The 18,097-nt window shown below is 56.7% G+C and overlaps 2 protein-coding genes across 5 annotated transcripts; one reads left to right on the top strand and one right to left on the bottom strand.

Annotated features, from left to right (window-relative positions):
* The first annotated feature begins 1,841 nt into the window (after nucleotides 1-1,841).
* C8H1orf210 (chromosome 8 C1orf210 homolog) lies at nucleotides 1,842-6,701 on the top strand. Of its 2 annotated transcripts, XM_074598236.1 has the most exons (5): nucleotides 1,842-2,087; nucleotides 4,029-4,352; nucleotides 4,461-4,536; nucleotides 5,212-5,358; nucleotides 5,822-6,701. In XM_074598236.1, the coding sequence occupies exons 1-5, from the start codon at nucleotides 2,001-2,003 to the stop codon at nucleotides 6,184-6,186; spliced, it is 999 nt and encodes a 332-aa protein (XP_074454337.1). In that variant the 5' UTR covers nucleotides 1,842-2,000; the 3' UTR covers nucleotides 6,187-6,701. The 2 variants fall into 2 exon arrangements, with proteins under 2 accessions (XP_074454337.1, XP_074454336.1); XM_074598235.1 differs by having other exon boundaries at nucleotides 4,029-4,536.
* Nucleotides 6,702-8,729: 2,028 nt separating this feature from the next.
* TMEM125 (transmembrane protein 125) lies at nucleotides 8,730-17,854 on the bottom strand. 3 transcript variants are annotated; one of them, XM_074597604.1, is made up of 3 exons: nucleotides 17,769-17,854; nucleotides 16,151-16,280; nucleotides 8,730-12,231 (listed from the first exon to the last, which is right to left on the bottom strand). In XM_074597604.1, exon 3 carries the CDS (start codon nucleotides 11,918-11,920, stop codon nucleotides 11,258-11,260), a length of 663 nt encoding a protein of 220 aa, XP_074453705.1. In that variant the 5' UTR covers nucleotides 11,921-12,231; nucleotides 16,151-16,280; nucleotides 17,769-17,854; the 3' UTR covers nucleotides 8,730-11,257. The 3 variants fall into 3 exon arrangements, with proteins under 3 accessions (XP_074453705.1, XP_074453703.1, XP_074453704.1); XM_074597602.1 differs by lacking the exons at nucleotides 16,151-16,280; nucleotides 17,769-17,854 and adding an exon at nucleotides 12,424-12,525; XM_074597603.1 differs by lacking the exons at nucleotides 16,151-16,280; nucleotides 17,769-17,854 and adding an exon at nucleotides 12,342-12,502.
* Nucleotides 17,855-18,097: the final 243 nt, after the last annotated feature.

The following is an 18,097-nucleotide window of genomic DNA, read 5'->3' as shown; positions in this document are numbered from 1 at the left end:
ATTTGGGGTCAGCTCTCCACACCAGGTGAGATTCCAGGGATCCATCGAGGGATCTGACCCAAGCTGATTTGTCCCTTTGCGTTTTTTTTCCAGGAACACCTGGATAAGAGGTGTCTATCTGTGCAGACCCCATGGGTTGGAGGTGAGGGAGGAAACCTCTCCGGGATCTTTTGTGGGGACACCAAACCAGGACCCTACAGCTCCAGTTTAACCTCATGTATCTCCAGAAGAGGAACCGGGGAGCTGGGTGCAGGCGAGCCCAGCCAAAGCAGCTCGCCACACTTGCTCCCTGTAACATGGAAAGCTCCGGCTGCCCAACCCACAGCACACTGAAAGCACCTGAATTTCTGCTGAATTCACAGACCTCAACTTTTTTGCTGAATCACAACCGACTTAAAAAAAAAAAAAAAAAAAAAAAGAGTGACAAAAATATCCCTTTTTTGTTATCATTTGCACATTCTAATGCACGGCACTGCATGCCAGAAACCATAACGCACCGATACGTTTCCTGATAGGAAATGCAAACGCCCTGTGAATCCACTGACGGGCTGGGCTGCCGCAGCAACATTTTCTAGTCCTGCTTCTCCGGCTGTTTGTTTTGGTTTACGTGCACGGCCGGGCCCGGAGAGGCCCTGCAAGGTTGGGTTAAGGGCTGCTGCCGCCATGCATCAGAGCAGCGTGGCAGCGGGATGGCCGAGCATCCCCAGCCCGCCTGGCCGCATCGGCAGGACGACTGGGGAGCAGGCAGCTGCCTGGCTGCCTTGGCATCCACCACACGCTCGCAGGATGAAGGACAGGCTGCTGGGAAGGCCTTTCCCTGAGGAAAGGGTGGGACGCGCGGCTGCGGAGGAGCCCCTTGTCGGCTGGGGGAAGCGGGGCCGCCCTGTCCCAGCCGCCGTCGCAGTGGAAACTGCAGATCCGCAGTGCTCTTGTTGGCAGGCGGCTTCCTGACGCTGAGCAGGAGCGGGAGCTGGGAGCAGGGAGCGGGGAAGAGAGCTTGGGGCTCCCTCCTGCTGCGGAGGTGAAGCTGGGAGCGGGTGCTGCCAGCACCCCCCAGCCCGGGATGTGGCTCTGCCATCCCTCGCCCCCTCACCCACCCCAGCACCCCTGGGCCTGGGAGCACGTCCCACCCAACCGTGTGCCAGCAAACACCCGCAAGGTGCTGCTTTGACAGGATTTCTCATATTTTCACTGACTCCACGGCAGGGCTGGCAGGGAGCACTACTGATGAGTGGTGGGTCTGCATTGGGGGTGCCGAAGGTGGTGGGGCACCCCCATCCTCTGGGACCTTCACAGGAGCCCTGGGTGCTGCCCAGGGAACTCACATTTTTACTAGCGGCTCCCCGATGCTGGGACACCAACACCGCTGAGCCACTGCCGGGCCCAGGCACATTTGTGGCACATTTATGCCCGTTTGTGGCACATTTTAAACACCTTTCTGCCTGAATCCCAGTAAGGCTTCTATTTTCCTGTAGGACACTCCTGCTGCCTCAGCCCCAGCGTCTCTGGCCAAGGCTTGCTGCGTGCCCCTGCCCTGGGCGTGTGGAGCTGGGGCACAGCAGCGGGCTGTCCTCGGTCACGGCGGATGCCTCAGAGGTGTCCCCCTCCTCCTCGTGTCTCCCAGCACCTCCCGGTGCTCTGCTCCCACCGAGGCAGCTCCCAGGGCACCCCACAGTCCACCAGGCAGATGCTGGTGGTCCCCATGTCCCCCGTGACAGGAGGTTGCAGGCGGGAGGTGGCGGGGCGCGGTGGTTAATGTGTAACCAGTGCCGCCACCTTTCACCCGTGCCCGGCCGCCGGGAGGGAGCGGGGCCACGGCGGCAGCCGGGCTGGCTTCCAGGTGCTGGTGGTCTGCGGGGACGTGTGGCTGGGGCGCGGGGGCTCGGCAGGGACCCCGGGCTGTGCGGCCGCAGCCACACCTCGCCCGGCACAGCCGGCTCTGCCGGCTTCCCAGCTTTCCCTGAGACTTGTTTTTCTGCCCAGCAGCTTCCTGGAGCCAAATGGCTCCTGCCTGCCTGCTTGGGGTCTGCAGCCTCCTCTGCGCCTGGTCAGTGGTGACGGGACACCCCTGCAGCCTCGACCACCAGGTAGGGGGGGCCGAGGGGGCTCCGGCGCAGGCGAGGGGGGGGTGGGCAGGGATACCCCACTCCCGGTTCTGCCAGCACAGCCGGGATGGCGGCACCGTGTGCCTGCAGGGCAGCAGGCCCTGGCAGCTCCTGCTCTGCACGGCTGGAGAGACGACTAGCAATCAAAACCTGTGGGAGCAAGCAGCGTTAAGGGGGAGATGCGCCGTGCCAGTGGCCACCAGCCACAGAGGTGGTTCAGCCACACCTGGAGCCTGGCCGTCCTGCTCCCAGCCCTGCAGCACCCCATCTCCCAGACCCACAACACCCCTCCTCAGGCTCCCATCCTCGGGCTGAACGCGTCACGTTGTCCAGCCCGTTCACCGGAGCATGGCAGGGCTGGCAAAGCCTTGTCTGAGCCGTGGCTCTTCTGACTCTGGGGGTCTCTTGCTGCCGCCATAACACAGCTGCCCATAAGGGGCACATGGTGAGCAGCAGCAAGGCACAGCCTGGAGGGGCTCCCAGCCCCTCACTCCCTTCTCCAGAGCATGGTGATGCAGTGAAGCAAGGGTCAGGGCAACCATGGGGACAGGATCCCTGAGCGCCTGGTGAGGAGCAGGAAATATAACTAACCCATCCCACCGGGACAAGCGCCGTGGGCAGCAGCTCGGTGGCACCGGGCAGGAGCTGGGAGGCGGCAGGAAAATCGGCTGTCACGGCAGATGGCACAGGGCAGCGCTGCCCACTGAGTTCTCAGATACACCCTCAGGAGGCTTGCACTGGTTTTTCCAGCCTCCCTGAGCCCAGCCCTCTTTGAGCTGGAGACAGGACCTCTGCAGTGCCCCCATGGCTCGGTCCAGGTTTCGAAGTGCACATCTGTTCCTCTAGCGAGCAGGGATGGCAGGGCCTGATGGGAGATTTGGGTGAACGGGAGGATGAAAGCAGAGGTGATCACATGAGAGGCAAAGAAATGCAAAGGCTGGCTAGCTGGAAAGCAGCCAGCCCTAGAAACCCACGAATACAGACCGCAGCAAACTTCCAGCACGGCATCTCTGCCTGCGGGGCCCAAACACGGCACCGAGCAGGAGCCCGTGCCAGCCCAACCAAACTTAAATTGCTGACCTGCTCGCTGGCGGCTTCAGTTTGGGCAGCTGGCCCTCTCCCACATAAAGCCCAGGCAGGAGTAACACGTGCTGGGGATTGCACCCCAAAACCAGCTTGAATTGGGTCACCTTGTTTTTTCGGGGGAAAAAAAAAATCCATCCCCGTGGGTCAATGGATCCGTCTGGCATGCACTGCTGGCCTTTCAGGACAGCGAATGGTCCCTGGTCTGTTTTGTTCACTAGCATAGCCACAGCCAGCCTGCAGGAAGCCGCTGCCACTCGCGGTGTATCCTCAGAAACTTGGCAGGGCTGCAATGTCCCGCACAGGTCCTGCGGCGCAGCTCGTGACACGGGTGCCTGGTGCAGATGCCCACCGCTCTTCATCCCAGCCGGCTGCCTCTGCCAGCCCTCGCAGCGGGCAGGGGTCTCGCCTGCTTCCCTGCCCCAGCTGGGAGGATGCCCTTGTGTCACGCAAGAGCTCCCCAGGGGCTGGAGGTGGGGATCGGGGGGAGGAAGAGGAAGGCCCTCTGCAAGCTGACCCCGTATGACAACTGCCCAGTAAGGGAGGACAGGAGGGAGACAAGCTGGTCCCTTCACACCTACCTTGTCTGTTTGGGTTTCCTCCAGCTCTCCACACTCCTCCTTTACTCTTTCAGTCGGCTGCTCTGTCCGGCTCATCTTTCTCCATTTATCGTAGCCCACATAAACTGGCAGCTCACGTGTTTTTTGAACGTGTTTGTGTCTTTGCTTTTTTAAACTCTGCAAGGGTAATTAATTAAGACATTTGAACTCATGGGGAGTCTCGGTCTAGAGATCTTCCCCAGCATGGAGAGCACATCTCAGACAGCAGCTCTTTTCCCAGGGATGGGCCAACTGCAATGGGAAGAGCCTCCTGCACGCTCCAAGTTCCCTTCCAAGGAACATCACCGGTCTGGACCTCTCCTTCAACTCCTTGGTCGTGCCCCGTCATGGGACTCTTTTGGCACATTTCCCTTCCCTGCACTCCCTCAACCTGTCCAGCAATGCCCTGCTGGCGCTGAGCCCAGCAGTCTTCTCCAACCTTGGAGCACTGCGTCTGCTGGACCTGAGCAGCTGCAGCATCGCCTACCTCCACACGGACACTTTCAAGGGCTTGGGAAACTTGCACACACTGCTTCTAAGAAACAACAGTCTGCAAGAGCTTGAGGTCCCTTTCTTCCTGCCGCTGAAGGCTCTTTTCCACCTGGACCTGCAGCACAACGCGCTGGTCTCTGTGGACCCTTGGAGCCTGCAGCTGATGGAGGCAGTCCCGCAGGTCCGGCTGGAAGGGAACCCCTGGGTCTGCGACTGCGCCGCACACCCTCTGCAGCAGTGGCTGCAGCGCAGGCGAGGTGAGTGGACGGGGACGGGTGTCAGGAGAGGTGTCGGGCAGGAGGAGCCCCAGGTGCAGGGGTCCCGCTCGATCCTTTTGCTCCAACCCCTGGGCAGGGTCTGAGATGACTTTCCAGGGACCTCTCCCTCCTTGTTGAGGGACAGCGAACAGAAAGGTGATGGGTCCGCTCCTTGCTTGCAGTTACACACGATAACAAAGATTTCTAGGAATGACAGCAGATAATTTAGCCACTCTTCTGGGAAAGGGGCTGCACGTGCACTTCTGCCCGTAAATCCACCTGTATGTATCAATGTGGAGTGACCACATTTTCAGGAGCTGCTGAGCACTCAGTCACTCCTCCTGTAGAGCCAAATCAGGCTCCACCGCTCTTGGCTCAGCTCAGGTGAGAGCAGCCCTGAGACAGTGAGGTTTCTATCCGTATCTATGAATTTGGCATTATCCAGTTAAAAGGAGCCTGCTGATCACAGTCATGCACTTGCACAGTTCCTTGGTCAGGGATTTTTTTCTTTGGTTGTGCCTTAAAGCATGCTGAGGGCTGGCGAGGCTGGAGGGCAGAGCCAGGAGCACCTTGCGATGCGTCCCATCAACCCAGGAGCAAGCAGGATCGTCTTCTCTAAACTGGGGAGGGGATGGGCGAAGACCCCCATCCCACCTTAGCCTGTGTGTCTCCCAGCTGTGCAGGTGACCTGCGCGTCGCCCCCGGGGCTGCGGGGCCGGGAGGTCGCAGCTCTGGATTCCCAGGACCTGGGCTGCTGGATGAAGCAGCGGTTTCCTCGGGGGGCCAGCACGGCCCAGCAGATCACAGTGACCCACAGCAACAGTAAGTTGTGCGGCTACAGAGGTGTCTGTAAGGTCTAGCTCCCTCCTGCCCTCCGTCACCCCAGAGGGGACGGCAGGCAGAGAGCCCCTGCTCTGCCCCGCAGTCCCAGGGGCTCAGGCTGCTGGGTCGCTGCTGGTGCAGTGGCTTGGTTGGGAGGGTGGCCACCACCTGGAGGTGTTTGCTGGCTTTGCAACAGAAAAGTCGGCAGATGCCACAAAGCCACATGGAGCAGAGACTCCACGGTGATGTGCAGCAGTATCAAACTGCCGTCTGGCTGTTTTCCCCACAGTGTTCACATACCCTTAGTAGCTAGCTCTTGGTGAAGAGCATTTATATTTCTCCTAACGAAAGCAATCCAGTGCTGGCTGCATACTGCTGGCACGCATGGCGCTGGCAGCTGAGGAACACTGGGTATGCCACAGGCTGCCCTGCTATGCCCTGACGTGCCTTTCCTGCACTGCAGCCACCACGCCGCCCACCATGAAGGCAGGAAGGAGCTGGCCGTACCTGGTGGGCTTCCTGGTGGCAGCAATCAGCATCTCCATCCTGATTGCTCTGGCTGCCAAGTGCAAGCTCTTCCACAAGAACTTCGCCAGCTACCGCCACCGGCCACTGCCCGAAACCAGCTCTATCGGAGGTAGCCCCATGGAGGACAGCAGCGACTGGGACAGGGGGTCCTCAGGCCAGGGGGCCAGCAAGAACCACCCCATGCCTGGTGCTGCTGACCTGCAAGCTGAGGATGACGATGGCTTCATCGAGGACAACTACATCCAGCCAAGTGAGCATCTGCCAGAGGAAGAGGAGCGGGAGGTACACCTCTCCATCTGAGCCTGCAGCCCAGCCACCACCGCTGCGGCCTCTCACCCTCCCCCCACCTCCATCCCCTTCCTGCCCTTTTCCACCTGCCCTTGGCTTTTGGCCCCACATAGCTGGGGGCAGGAGGAAAGGAGTGGAGAGGAGGGGAGATAAGGTAAGCTGGGAATGGTGATGGAGGCTGAAGGCAGCCAGCCCCACGGTGCCCAAGCGTGACGCCAGCGGGGCTGCACCGGCACAGGGACACCAGACCCTCTGCTGCGCTCCCAGCCCTGCTCAGATGCTGAGGATGAAGGAGATGGTGCCTATCACGCCCGGGCAGCCTGGTCGAGTGGAAGAGGAGCCTGCCCTGGTGCTCCCTGCAGGGTCTCGTGCATGGGTCCTGCTGCCCCATGGTGCCAGACCCAGCCCTGCTCCGTCCCCCAATGCCCCAATGCGTTGTCACTCCAGGGTGTGATTAAAGCGTGATTTAACCCTGCCTCTGCCTGCAGTGGTTTGTCGGGAGGAGACCCCCAGCCCCACAGCCGGGGTGTGGTTTTGTTTGCATGTGCTTTCAAGGACCATAAACACGTCCCTGGTTAACTGCGGCGGTGAGAGCACAGGTCTGTGGCACAGCGAGTGCTCCTGTGCAAACAAATCTGTCACCTGCTGGGGCGCGGGCAGCCCCGGTGCGTCGTCGCAGGGTTTCTGTGCACGTCTCTCCAGCATTGCTTCCTGCTGCGGCCCTTCTCTCTTTTCTCTCTCCCTTCTCCAGCAGGACGTGCCAGGACTGCACTTACCTTTCCCATGCCAGCTCTGCGGAGCCGAGCAACGCGGTGGCGCCGGTTGTGGCGTCGGGCAGGCACGTGCGCTGGGGCGAGACCGCCCTGTCCCCCGGCACCCATTACGGAGTCCCGTCTGTATCTCTACCCGTGGAGTTATACAAACATTTTAATTTTTGCATTCCTGTCATCTTTGCGGTACGATAAACAGCACGTGAGACATTGGTAACTGCAAGTTGTTTCTGCGGTAGCCAGTCGTGCCCGTGTGGGTCAGGCTGGAGTTAAAAGCAGGGAGCAGCAGCGGCGTTCACCGTCCTTAGCAGGTGATTCACAAGGCTGGTACCATCCGTCTGGGGAGATTTCCCAGGGCACAGCCCGGTGGTTACAGTCCCTGGTAGCCTGGGAATCTCTCCATCATGCTCTAGAGCATGAAGCATCATCACAGGGATGGCGTTTCTTGCAGCCCTGCAGCACAGCTAATTCCCCCGTATCCTTCAAACCTCCATTTCACTGTGAACTGCCTTTCTGTTTCTCTACTCATTAAGATATTTATAGAGCACAGTGTATACAGAAGTAAATAATACACGTCAGAGAATGTAAACCAAAGGGCACGACTGGGTCAGGCGTTGGATGGGCGAGAGAGGACAGTGATTCAAAGCACCCTCCAGATGGGGAACGTGCCGTTTGAAACCAGGAGGAGGAGGAGGAGGAAAACCTGCTGCCTTGTTTCAGTGGTTAGCCAGTTTTCGCTCTTAAATGCTGTGTGTCTAAACTGAGCTTTATTTTTGCAGGAAATTTCTAATATCTTTCAGCTAAGATAGGAGACTTAAATCTGAGGGCTGGGAAAATGCATTTCAGTTATCTTTTGGAGGGTATTTTCTGGGCTTTTCAATCACACGAAATCCTGCTAGATGCAGTATTTTACTTTTGGTCTAAGCAATGTGTTAGAAGAGGTTTAAGAGAACTGCCCTGGGTTATTTGTCCAGGATGCTGGTCACTCTCACCCCTCAGTACCCAGTGGTAGGTTGCTTGTCTACTTTGACCCTGCTGGGAGGCCCACCCGTTTATTCCTTAACCCAGCAGACATGGCTGTTTTTCTGGTGTGCAGGGGGTCCCGGTCCCGTGGCAGCCCCTCTGCCCCCTCTCCAGGCAGCTCCAGTGCCAGCGGGGCAGGAGCCTGGCAGTTCACAGGGGGTGTAAATGCACCTGGCACGCAGAGCTGGGAGTACAGGGGGGTCAGAGCAATAAAGGAGGAGCTTTCTCAAGGGGGTTCCCCCAGCAAGCTGCCGGAGGGGCCGCGGTGGAGGCTGGGGGATGGGACCAGTAGCAGGTATGCAGGCAGACTGGTTCCAGGCTCATTGCAGGCAGCAGCTGCCGCCGCGAGGCTGGAGGCTCGGCCCTACCGCAGGGTGAAACAGCTTCTCTGTAAACAAACCAGCCAGCACCGACACATGCAGGAGGCTTCGCGTGCTCCACGTGAGCACCCTTCAGGGGCACGGCAAGGTCTTGGGTTCACAGGGCTGTGGTAAGGGGGAGCGGCTGTGTCTAGGTCCTTAAGCAGAGAGAGATGGACGCACATCTGGAGGTGGGAGTTGTGTATCAGGAAAGAAGTACATGCGTCTGGGGGGCTGTGGTGGCATTGCCACAGTAGCTGATGAGCTGAAACCACAGCCACAGGGCTGTCATGATTTCTGCCCTGGGCTCAGCCTGATCCGAGGCCAGCTCTGCACAGCCCTGCCACCTCCCGCTCCGCAGAGAGGCCGACGCTCAGTCACAAGCTTTCAACACGGTCAACTTCTGTAACACTTTATTATGTATTTCCACACACAACACACGAATCAAGAATGGAACAAACCAGTACCGCTGCTGTCAGAGACTGGGGGAGCGCAGGCTGTCCATCTGGGCAGCCAGACACCCAAACTGCCATCTTCGGGGACAGCCTGTTCTCTGCCATTATTTCCTCGGGTTGCTGACACGGCCCACGAGCGTCCTTTTCTGGCACAATTGGTGGGCACTTGGGTCACCTTTTGAAGGGGCTATGGAGCAGAGGATTCACATCGGCATGCAGGCAGCGCGGAGCTGCGAGCTGGGCACAGTCGCACACCTTCACAGAAATGTCCAGATGTGCAAAACAGCTGGTGTGCAGGCAGCTGTGGCCTGTCCACATGTGCAGGTTGGGGGAGCTGGGAGTGAACTGCCAAAGCACTGGTGCTGGCAGAGGCGGTGCGGCTTGGCATAACTGCACAGGCACGACACAGACGTGCAGAGCAGCAGCCACGGTGACGGTGCAAAACTGTCCGGCTCTGGCCTGTCCCTCCCTGTGTATGCACAGGGACCGGGCATCAAACAGCCCGGAGGGGAAGGACGGCTCTTTGCTTTGCAGAGGATTTTGCACAGAAGGACCTGAGCTTAGTAACACCCTCTTGAACTCTTGGGCAGATTAAGGGAAGCAATGCAGAGAGAGGAGGAAACGGCAGTTTAATAAAATCTATAGATGATGTGGAAGTGGCAGATGAAAATGTAGAAATAACAAACACCCAGAAAGAAAGCCAAAATTGATGTTCCCATATTTTGGGGAAAACAATCCAAGGGTTTGGGGGAAGGAAAGACAGCAGGACCAGGGCAAGAGTGGATGAATACAGAAGTGCCCTCATGCGATTCGAGTGCATGGGAGATGGTGTGGTCTGGAGCTGTGAAGGGATGAAGCCCTCATTGTCCAGCATATACCTGGTGGGGTTCCCTGATGCTGAACTCTGACACTGCCTCCAGGTGTAACACGGACAGTGATTCGTGCTGTTACTAAGGGAATGAGCTACCATTCTCTTCCAAATAAATTTGCTACCAGGCACCAAAAAATAATAGCTCAGTCTTGTTTCATTATAGAGGGAACATAACAAATAATGAGCAAAAATAATGGCTGGGGCAGAGCAGCTCAGGAGAGGGGGAAGTGGGAGCAGACAGGAAGATGAAGAGAAAGTTGCACAGGAGCAGGTTCGCTGGGAGGTTAGGATCAGTGTCTATGGAAAGGGCAGTGAAATGGTTCATGGGTCTGTGGAGGAAATTAGAATTTTGACAGGTAAATTAGCCTCAAGTCACAGGAAAAGCTCTTGTGAGTTGTTAGTCTGCCTCTGGGAAAGACACCTGAGTGATAGACACCTTGTAGGGGCCCAAGTGGTAGCAGAAGAACTTTTCTGCCCCGCAGAAGCTGCAGCACTTGAGAGACAGAAACAGCGTGGGGATGGGAATGTTGCAGTGCTGGGCATAGCAGGGACTGGGATGAGCTGCAGCGCTCCCGTGGCAGCAAGAAGTGTCTCCACTTGGGAAACTCCTGTCAGAGGGCAACAGTGCTCCCTCCTCACACCGCACCGATTCAGGCATCCCATCACCATCCCCCAGCGACTGCACCTTGCTGTTTGTGGCTGGAGCACACCGGTGCGATAACAGAGCCCCGACACGCCGTCCAGTACTGGTAACCCATCAGGGCCCTGACACCAGCACCCTTTGATCACCCTTTTGATAGACCACAGAAGATAGTGGGCTGCCGAAAGGTAATATTGGCACAGATCCTGGCATTGCAAACACAAACAGCATTTCATGTGAGGTCCAGCCGTGCAAATCCCATGCTCCCTCCCCCAGACACACAGGTGCTTTCTTGGGAGCAACCCTTGCTGCTCCCTGAGTTCCCTTCGCTTGCGCTGCATGCCCGCTGACACACAGAACATTTCCTGCCATTCATCAGCTGCTCAAGGCTCTACTTTGCTCACGGGTCCCACAGCCTGGGAGGGAGGGGATGCGCGACACAGAGCATCACAGCACACTCAGTGTGTGCCCACCTTCACGGGCTCAGAGGCACAGAGCACTGGTGGCAGCTGAGACAGAGGTCCGAGCTGGTGTCTCTACACGGAGCACGGGGTGGTTTTACACCACCCGCAGTCTCAGCCTCTCTTGCCAGGAGAGCGCAGGACACCGCCCCGGAAACTGCAGGAACCAACCAAGTGCTGGGGTCCCCAGGGGTACAGGACAGGCTCACCTTAACTCTGACAGGGCTCACAGCCGGGCAGGCAGCAGCTGTCGCAGGAGACTTTGCAGAGATAAAACACCAGCACTGCGCTCCTAACGCGCCAGGGCACAGAGACCATCCGGGCACAGAGACCATCCAGGCACCTCAAGTCCCTGCTGTGCCATCAGCCTGGGGCAAAACAAATGCCAGCCATCTCCAAAAGAAGCGCAAGGCACACCGCAGCACTCGCTTTCCTTGGGGAAAGGCTGGCACAAACCCTGCTGACACGTCGTATCCAGTGAGGGTCACGTAGGGGCGTCCTGGGTCAGATCAGGTTGGCCATGCTGGAAGTGGGAGGAAGCCGCCTGTTTGCAGCGAGGCGGCCGGAGATGGTGAAGACACGGATCTCGCCAGTCTCTAGGCTCCGAGGAGCTGCCTGGCGGCAGGAGGTGCAGAGCAGGTAGAGCAGCAGGCAGAGGAGGATGGCACTGCCGGCAGTCAGGAGGACAACCCCGCTGGTGAACATGCTGGCCAGCGGCCGCGCGGGGCTGAGCTGCATGGTCGTGGTGGAGAGCACGGTGAGAACGACCCCACAGACCACCAGCACCAGGGCGCTGAGCAGCAGCACCAGGCAGTCCGAGAAGCCCCCGCTCTTCAGGAGCTCGATCTGATCCCGGCTGCGGATGCAGTTCATGTCCTGGATTGCAGAGCTCAGCAGCTGCTTCAGCAGCACGAGCAGGGCCAGGAGGCAGAGTGTGGTGCCCACGGCCAGCCGCCACTCCCCAGACCGGCTGCTGGTGCTATACAGCAGGATGATGCCCCCGATCCCACAGGCCAGGATCAGCACCACAGCCACTCCGTAGCATAGGATGGACTTCTTGGGGTCCTGGAACCACCAGAGCTCCACATGTTCCTCCAAGATATTCCTCTGGATGTGCTCCGCGTCTGCAGGGGTGCGGGGGCTGCTCAGCTCTGCCAGCTCCGGCATGGTGGGTGGCTGGGTGGGAAGGGCACGGTGGGGTGGTTTCACAGATGAATCTACACCCTTACAGCGAATGGAGGGTCAAGGCATTAGCAGTTACGAAGGCAGCTGCATTTCTCAAGCGAGGACGCCTCCGTCTCATTCTTTGGAGCCTGGTGGAGCTCCCTTCTGCAGCAGTGCCACCTGGAGAGCTATGGTCCATGTGCTGGGGCTGAGCCCACCCCCCAGTCAGGGCTGCAGGACGTGGTGGAGCATCCCCAGAGTGGCACTGTAAGGGAACAACCAGGGCTGCAGCCTTCCTTTCCTGTGTCTTTCATCTGAAAGAGTCAAGAAGAGAAGATATCATTAAACAGAGACCCTGCTCCCCTGTACCGAACAATCCCCTGCCAAACCCCGGGCCTTGGTTGCTCCCGGCTGGCCTGCAGACCTTCTCCTGCCTCCCTCACAAAAGCCCCGTGCATTGGAGTGCAGCTCAGCCACACACGTCTTCCCGGGAGACCTCCACGCACTTTGAGGGAAACTCAGCCTGGCCCAAGGGCGAATCTCCTGCCTCCCCAGCCCAGTGTGCCCCACTCGGAGGCTACTGGCACATCGCTGCCTGCGGGACTCTGCCTGCAGCTGGTGCTGGCAGCAGGGCAGGGACGGAGCAGAGGCAGGTCCTTCCTGGGATAAAGCCCCATTCACAAGCTCCGGCTTCACATGCTCCCTCATCAGCATCAGCCTCTTGTCACCAACTGGCTCTGCTGCCCAGAATGACAGCGGGAGGTGGGGGTCAGGTCCAGGGCTTAACCCTTCCAGTCCAGTCGCTGGAAGAGCAAAAGCTGCCCTTGCTGCATGTTCTCAGCCCTGTCCCCACCCTTGCACTGCCAGTGGTTCCCCCTCCTAAGTTCCCTACAGAAATGTGATGGTTACATCTCCAGCGCTCTCAGCACTTCCCTGGAAAGAGCCCCCGGAGAGCTGGGACCTGGTACCCTGCAATTTTACTCTCCTCTCTGCTGGTCCCTGAAGCACTTCACCGCTGGAGGGGAGCAGGGGAAGGGCAGCGGTGGCTGCAGGGTGGAGGCAGGCTCCATGCTGCTGTGCTTTGCTGGGCTCCCCTCGGCACAGCACCTTATCTCAACCTGCAGCCCGGCTTCCCGGGCTCAGCACCTCCCCAGCATCCTGGCCCCCCTCAATGCTTCTCTGGGTGCAGTTTTACACCAAGAGTGGAAACCACTTGCATTTCTCTCAGACAACATCCTGCCCTGGCATGTGAGTGCTCTGGCTGCTCCCACAGCACCAGAGGGACCCTCCAGCAGAGCTAGTACCCAAAGCAAGGAGAGGTGCTGGGGAGGACAGCACGGGAACATCTCAGGTATGGCTGAGCCCTTGAGACATGGGACAGACTCTGGAGACCCCCAGAATGCCTCCCCGGTCACCTCCCTGTCAGAACAGTGCACCCTCAGCCATCACAGGCACACGCACACGCACACGAGCAGCTCAGAGTCCCACAGGAGCTCGTGGTGGGGACAGGAACTGATGCAGATCCCTGTGTCAGAGCTGTGTCACTTCTCCCGAGCAGGGAGACAGCCACCCTGCCTTCTAAACATGAGGAGACTGTCAGCCCATGCCAAACACACTCCGTTTGTCTTTGTGCCCTGCTCTGCACGGCGCCGGGACTTTGGGCTCATTACACACGAAGGGGGACGATTTGTGACCTCCACGCGTGGCAGCTCTGCACGCACCAGGGATCTTTCCTCCCACTGCCCTCCCTGTCCTCAGACAGTCTCCACAGACCACATCCCCTTAGGGCAATGCCTTTGCTGCCAGCAAACGCCTCAAAACCCCCCTCCATCAGGGACAAGCCAACATGGGGTGGGGGGAGAGGGAGGACAATAGTGTGTGTGTGTGGGGGGGTGCCCGAACCAGACACCGCCTGACCGTGTCAGGCCAAGCTCCTCCTGAGTCACTCCCCGGCTGTGATGGAGCATGAGGTCACCTTGGACGTGGCTCTGGGCACACTGCCAGCTGGCAGCACGTGTCCAGGAAGTCTGTAGCCACGGCGGGTTTGCAGGCCTGGCACCCATCGCACCATGCGAGCTGCGCACCCTGCTATTGCCCTGCACGGCTGCCGATGCCTGAATGGCCTGTCAGGGAACGGGCTGGGACACAGACACCCTGGCTCCAGAGGGTACCCTGGCCTGGAGGCTCATGGAAGACCTGCAGCTCCTGGCTAGAGACAGAACAATCAGAAAGCACCAATTAAAGAGAAAAAAAAAAAAAAGCAGCTGTGGTTGAGTACGCTGATTTGTGCCTGCTGGGACCCACTTTGATTTTGCATGAGACAGCAGATACCTTGTGCTGTCCACATATGCCCAGGTCCCTGAGAAGGTGAGGAGGTCACAGGGCACTTTCCAAGTAGAGGGGCGAGAAGACGTTGAGCATGGAGACATTTCCCCAGCCGATGCAAACCAGCTCGGTGCTAAGCTCTACTTCCTCCTGCCTTTCCTTCTCCAAGCACAGAGGTGCCTTATCTCCTCCTCGCCTGCAAGCGGGTGAGTCTAGTAGATAGCAGGTCTGTAGATTAGATTGAGATTTGGGACTAAGAAAACATAAACCTTGGAGAAGTGCAAAGTCTGTGGCCTCCTGCTGCTTGACCAAAGTTGCACACACAAGTTGTGAGTCAAACAGTAAGCAAAAAAAACACAGCAGCACAAACCACAACGACGGAAAATGTGACCAAAAATCAAGCCACGGCACTGCATTCTCATGTTACTTTTTAAAATTTAACCATGTTATTTTTTTATTTGCTCAGAAGAAGGACAGGGAGAAAGATAAAACTGTTAAAGCATCTGGCTGCAGAATGAAATAAGGTGTGACCTCTATGAGCATGTATTTCCTGCTGTTATATTAACCTCTATTAGACAAATGACTTGGAGAGGCAAAGGCTTCCACTGAAGTGTGCCTCCATGTTTTCTTGGGTCTGTTTGAAAATGTTCCGGGAATATAATCTTTCACTCCATAAGCATCCACACTTGCCTGGTCTTCTCTAGACTGTGAGGGTTGGTGCCGCTAGCAACAGTATTTTTACTCTTAGAATCACAGAAGAATTCAGGTGGGATGGCACCTTGCGAAGTCGCCTGGTCCATCCACCTGCTTAAAGCAGAGTTAAACCCAAAGTCAGACTGAGTAGCTGAGGGCCCCGGCCACTCCAGTCCTGGATACTGCCAAGGATGGAGGATCCACAGCTCCTCTGGGATTATGTCAGTGTTTAACCATCCTCACCACGAATAAATTTTTCCTTAAATCTAACTACAGTTCCCCATTCCTCGGCATGGTTGCATTGCCTCCCGTCCTCTTAAGAAAAATCTGAACGTCTTTATATCTTAAACCAAAGCAGCCCTACCCTGGGCTGTCACCCACCACTCCTTGGAGAAGGGATGAAACTAGATCTCCCAGCAAGATCTCTGGTTTCTTGGTGTTATGCAGCACATCAGTTTGCCTAGATCAGATCAAGAGAAAGGAAGGGATGTGGATCCCTGCTCGCCCATGAGGGAGAAGGACAGCTTTCTCCTGCAGTTGTCTCTTCTGTAGCTCTTCTTTGGGCTACTTGTTCTCACTGGTCTGGGATAGACCATGACACAGACCCTTTGGGAGCTTAAGCCAGTTATCCCATCAGATTAGCCAGTTTGATAATGTTTATCACAGGTCATTAATCTCTACTGTTTACTTACTACTGAACCCAGCACCTCAGTGCTCCCATCTTTGTACGCAAGAGAAAAAGGAGGAGAGGACCAGCTCAGCCACACAATGCTTTCTGACTGAAGGTCACATTTCAGGAAAAAAAAAGACAGGCTGTCCTTCTCCAGTGCTGGCTGGCAGCTGGGGAGGAAGAACAGGAAAGCACTGGGAATGCAGGAAAACAAAAATGTTCATGTTTTTCCTTTTTCATTGTCTTTTTTTTCCTACTCTAACAAAATTTAACTGGGAATTGAGGGTCATCATGAACTGGTTTCTGGCCACTCCTGGCTGCAGGTGCAGGAGACACACGCGTGCTGACCGCCTGGGAATGGTACATGCATTTATTTATTTACTTATAGACTCTTTCTATCTGACTGTCTGATATCTGACAGATGGGCCGGGGACTGTATGTTAATTAACACTTTCATTTCAGAGCCACATACAACCCAGCTGTTGAAATACTCCTCACTTCCCTCCTCTCCCCAAACCCAGCATATACCATGAGACATTGCTCACCCACAGCGTTCAGGAGGGGAAGCCTGGGGGTGGGACAGGCTCCTGCAGTGCTTCCAGTCTTGGAAGGGCTTTATGCAGCTATGTGGACTTTGGGAGCATCGTGGAGACCAGGAGAGTCTGGCAAGATTTGCTGTAAAATAACAATACATAAAATGATTTGCATGAGCAATCTAGATGAGAGTCCACAGAGCCTCACAATCTCAAACAGATACAAGCCATCTCCTTCCCCTTGCTTCCCCAGTCCATCACAGCTTATTTGCTTCTGGCCAGGTCTGGCCGTAGCCGGTTTGGGATGGACTTGCCACCACTCTGTGCCTCACAGAAACCTCTAGTCCAGAATAGCCACAAATATTTTCCCATCCTTTAATGTAATTTTTCCAATGTCCAATGCTTCAGGAAGCATTTCCTTACCAAGAGGGTGGTCAAACACTGCAACCAACTTCCTAGAGAGGTGGTCAATGCCCCAAGCCTGTCAGAGTTTAAGAGGCATTTGGACAATGCCCTTAATAACATGCTTTAACTTGGTCAGCCCTGAATTCTTGTAGGTCCCTTCCAACTGAAATAGTCTAGCTATTATTATATTCTGTCTATTCTATTCTATTTCAGTTGGAGGGGACTTACAATGATCATCTAGTCCAACTGCCTGACCAGTTCAGGGCTGACCTAAGCATATTGTATTCTATTCTAACTCCCTAGTAGTCTCGAAGAGAATGAAGCTTGTACATCTTGGTTGATGCCTGAATTACTGCCAACACACAAATCAGAAGCTCTGAGTGTCGTAGTGCTCAAGGCCCATCTTTGCCCCTGGGAGCAGGGATGCTGCTGCCCTGGGACGTATGGGAAGGTCCCCTCTCTTCTCCTGAGAACTCAGGAGATGGGATAGAGTAACCCGTGGGGAATGGGAGTAATGGGGCTTTTATGTGGCACCTGTCTGTCTCACCCAAAATACTAGCAAGAGATCCACACTTCTTTGGCTGTTACATCAACCACCAATTCCCAGTGCTCCTCCTTTCCAGGGATGCTCAAAATCCAGGCAAACCTGTGCTGTCTAATATGTATTTCTGGGGAGAACCTACTCTCTCTACCCTGACGGAGAGATAATACTTTCCCCAGAAGCGAGCATCTGTCCCACCAGCGCGGCTGCCACCAGACATCATTTGGGAAGCCTTGGGGAAGCCCTGGGTGATGGTGGACTGTCCCTTCCTTTCACCAAGCCTAGGGTCTCTGGAGGTTGGGACGGTGGAGGGCTTGTTGTAACAGAGTCAGCGTGCAGCTGCTTTTTACAGAAATCTAGATAGCTTTGGCATGCTCCATTATAAAAAGTTTTGTGTTCCCCGTCCTCTGTGTATGCGCAACAGGCATCCATCATCCTGACCCCACAGAGCCTGTCCTGATGCACCTCTGCTGAGGGAGGCCTGGGAGTCCCAAAGGAACAAGAAAATCCCGAGCGTTATGTTCCAAAGTAAATACGATGGCGCAAGGAAGAAATGATGTGGAGGCAAGAGGCAGGGTCTCTTAAGAAGTATGTCTGAAGCAGCCCCCAAACCTGCCAGCAGCTAGGGATGAAGTACGTCCCTTCCCGCACACGCTCGGCTCCCGGGGAGGAGGACTCACTCACCTGCAGCAGACGCTGCCCACACACGACAGCCCAGCACTGCTCCCTGCTCCTGGCTGGCAGCGAGGGTTTTTCCTGGCTTTCCTTCCACTGGATCGAGCTAACGAGGGAGCTCACGGGGAAAATCTCTTCCCTTCCTCTGGCGACCGCCTGCCAAGAAACAGGTGCTGCTGCCGGCTGCCCTTCCTGTTGCGGCGCGGGCAGCACCGAGGAGAGGCTGCGAGCCCTCACCTCTTGCCCGGGCAGGTGCATTCCCCAGCAGGGTGGCGTCTCAGCAAACCTGCTGCTGGCCTTGGAGAGGCTCCAGAGCCGCGCCAGTGTGCAGGCGCTAC

The sequence above is a fragment of the Larus michahellis genome, chromosome 8 (assembly GCF_964199755.1).
Source record: "Larus michahellis chromosome 8, bLarMic1.1, whole genome shotgun sequence".
Lineage (NCBI taxonomy): Eukaryota > Metazoa > Chordata > Aves > Charadriiformes > Laridae > Larus > Larus michahellis.
This window is presented reverse-complemented; position numbering and strand designations above follow the sequence as displayed.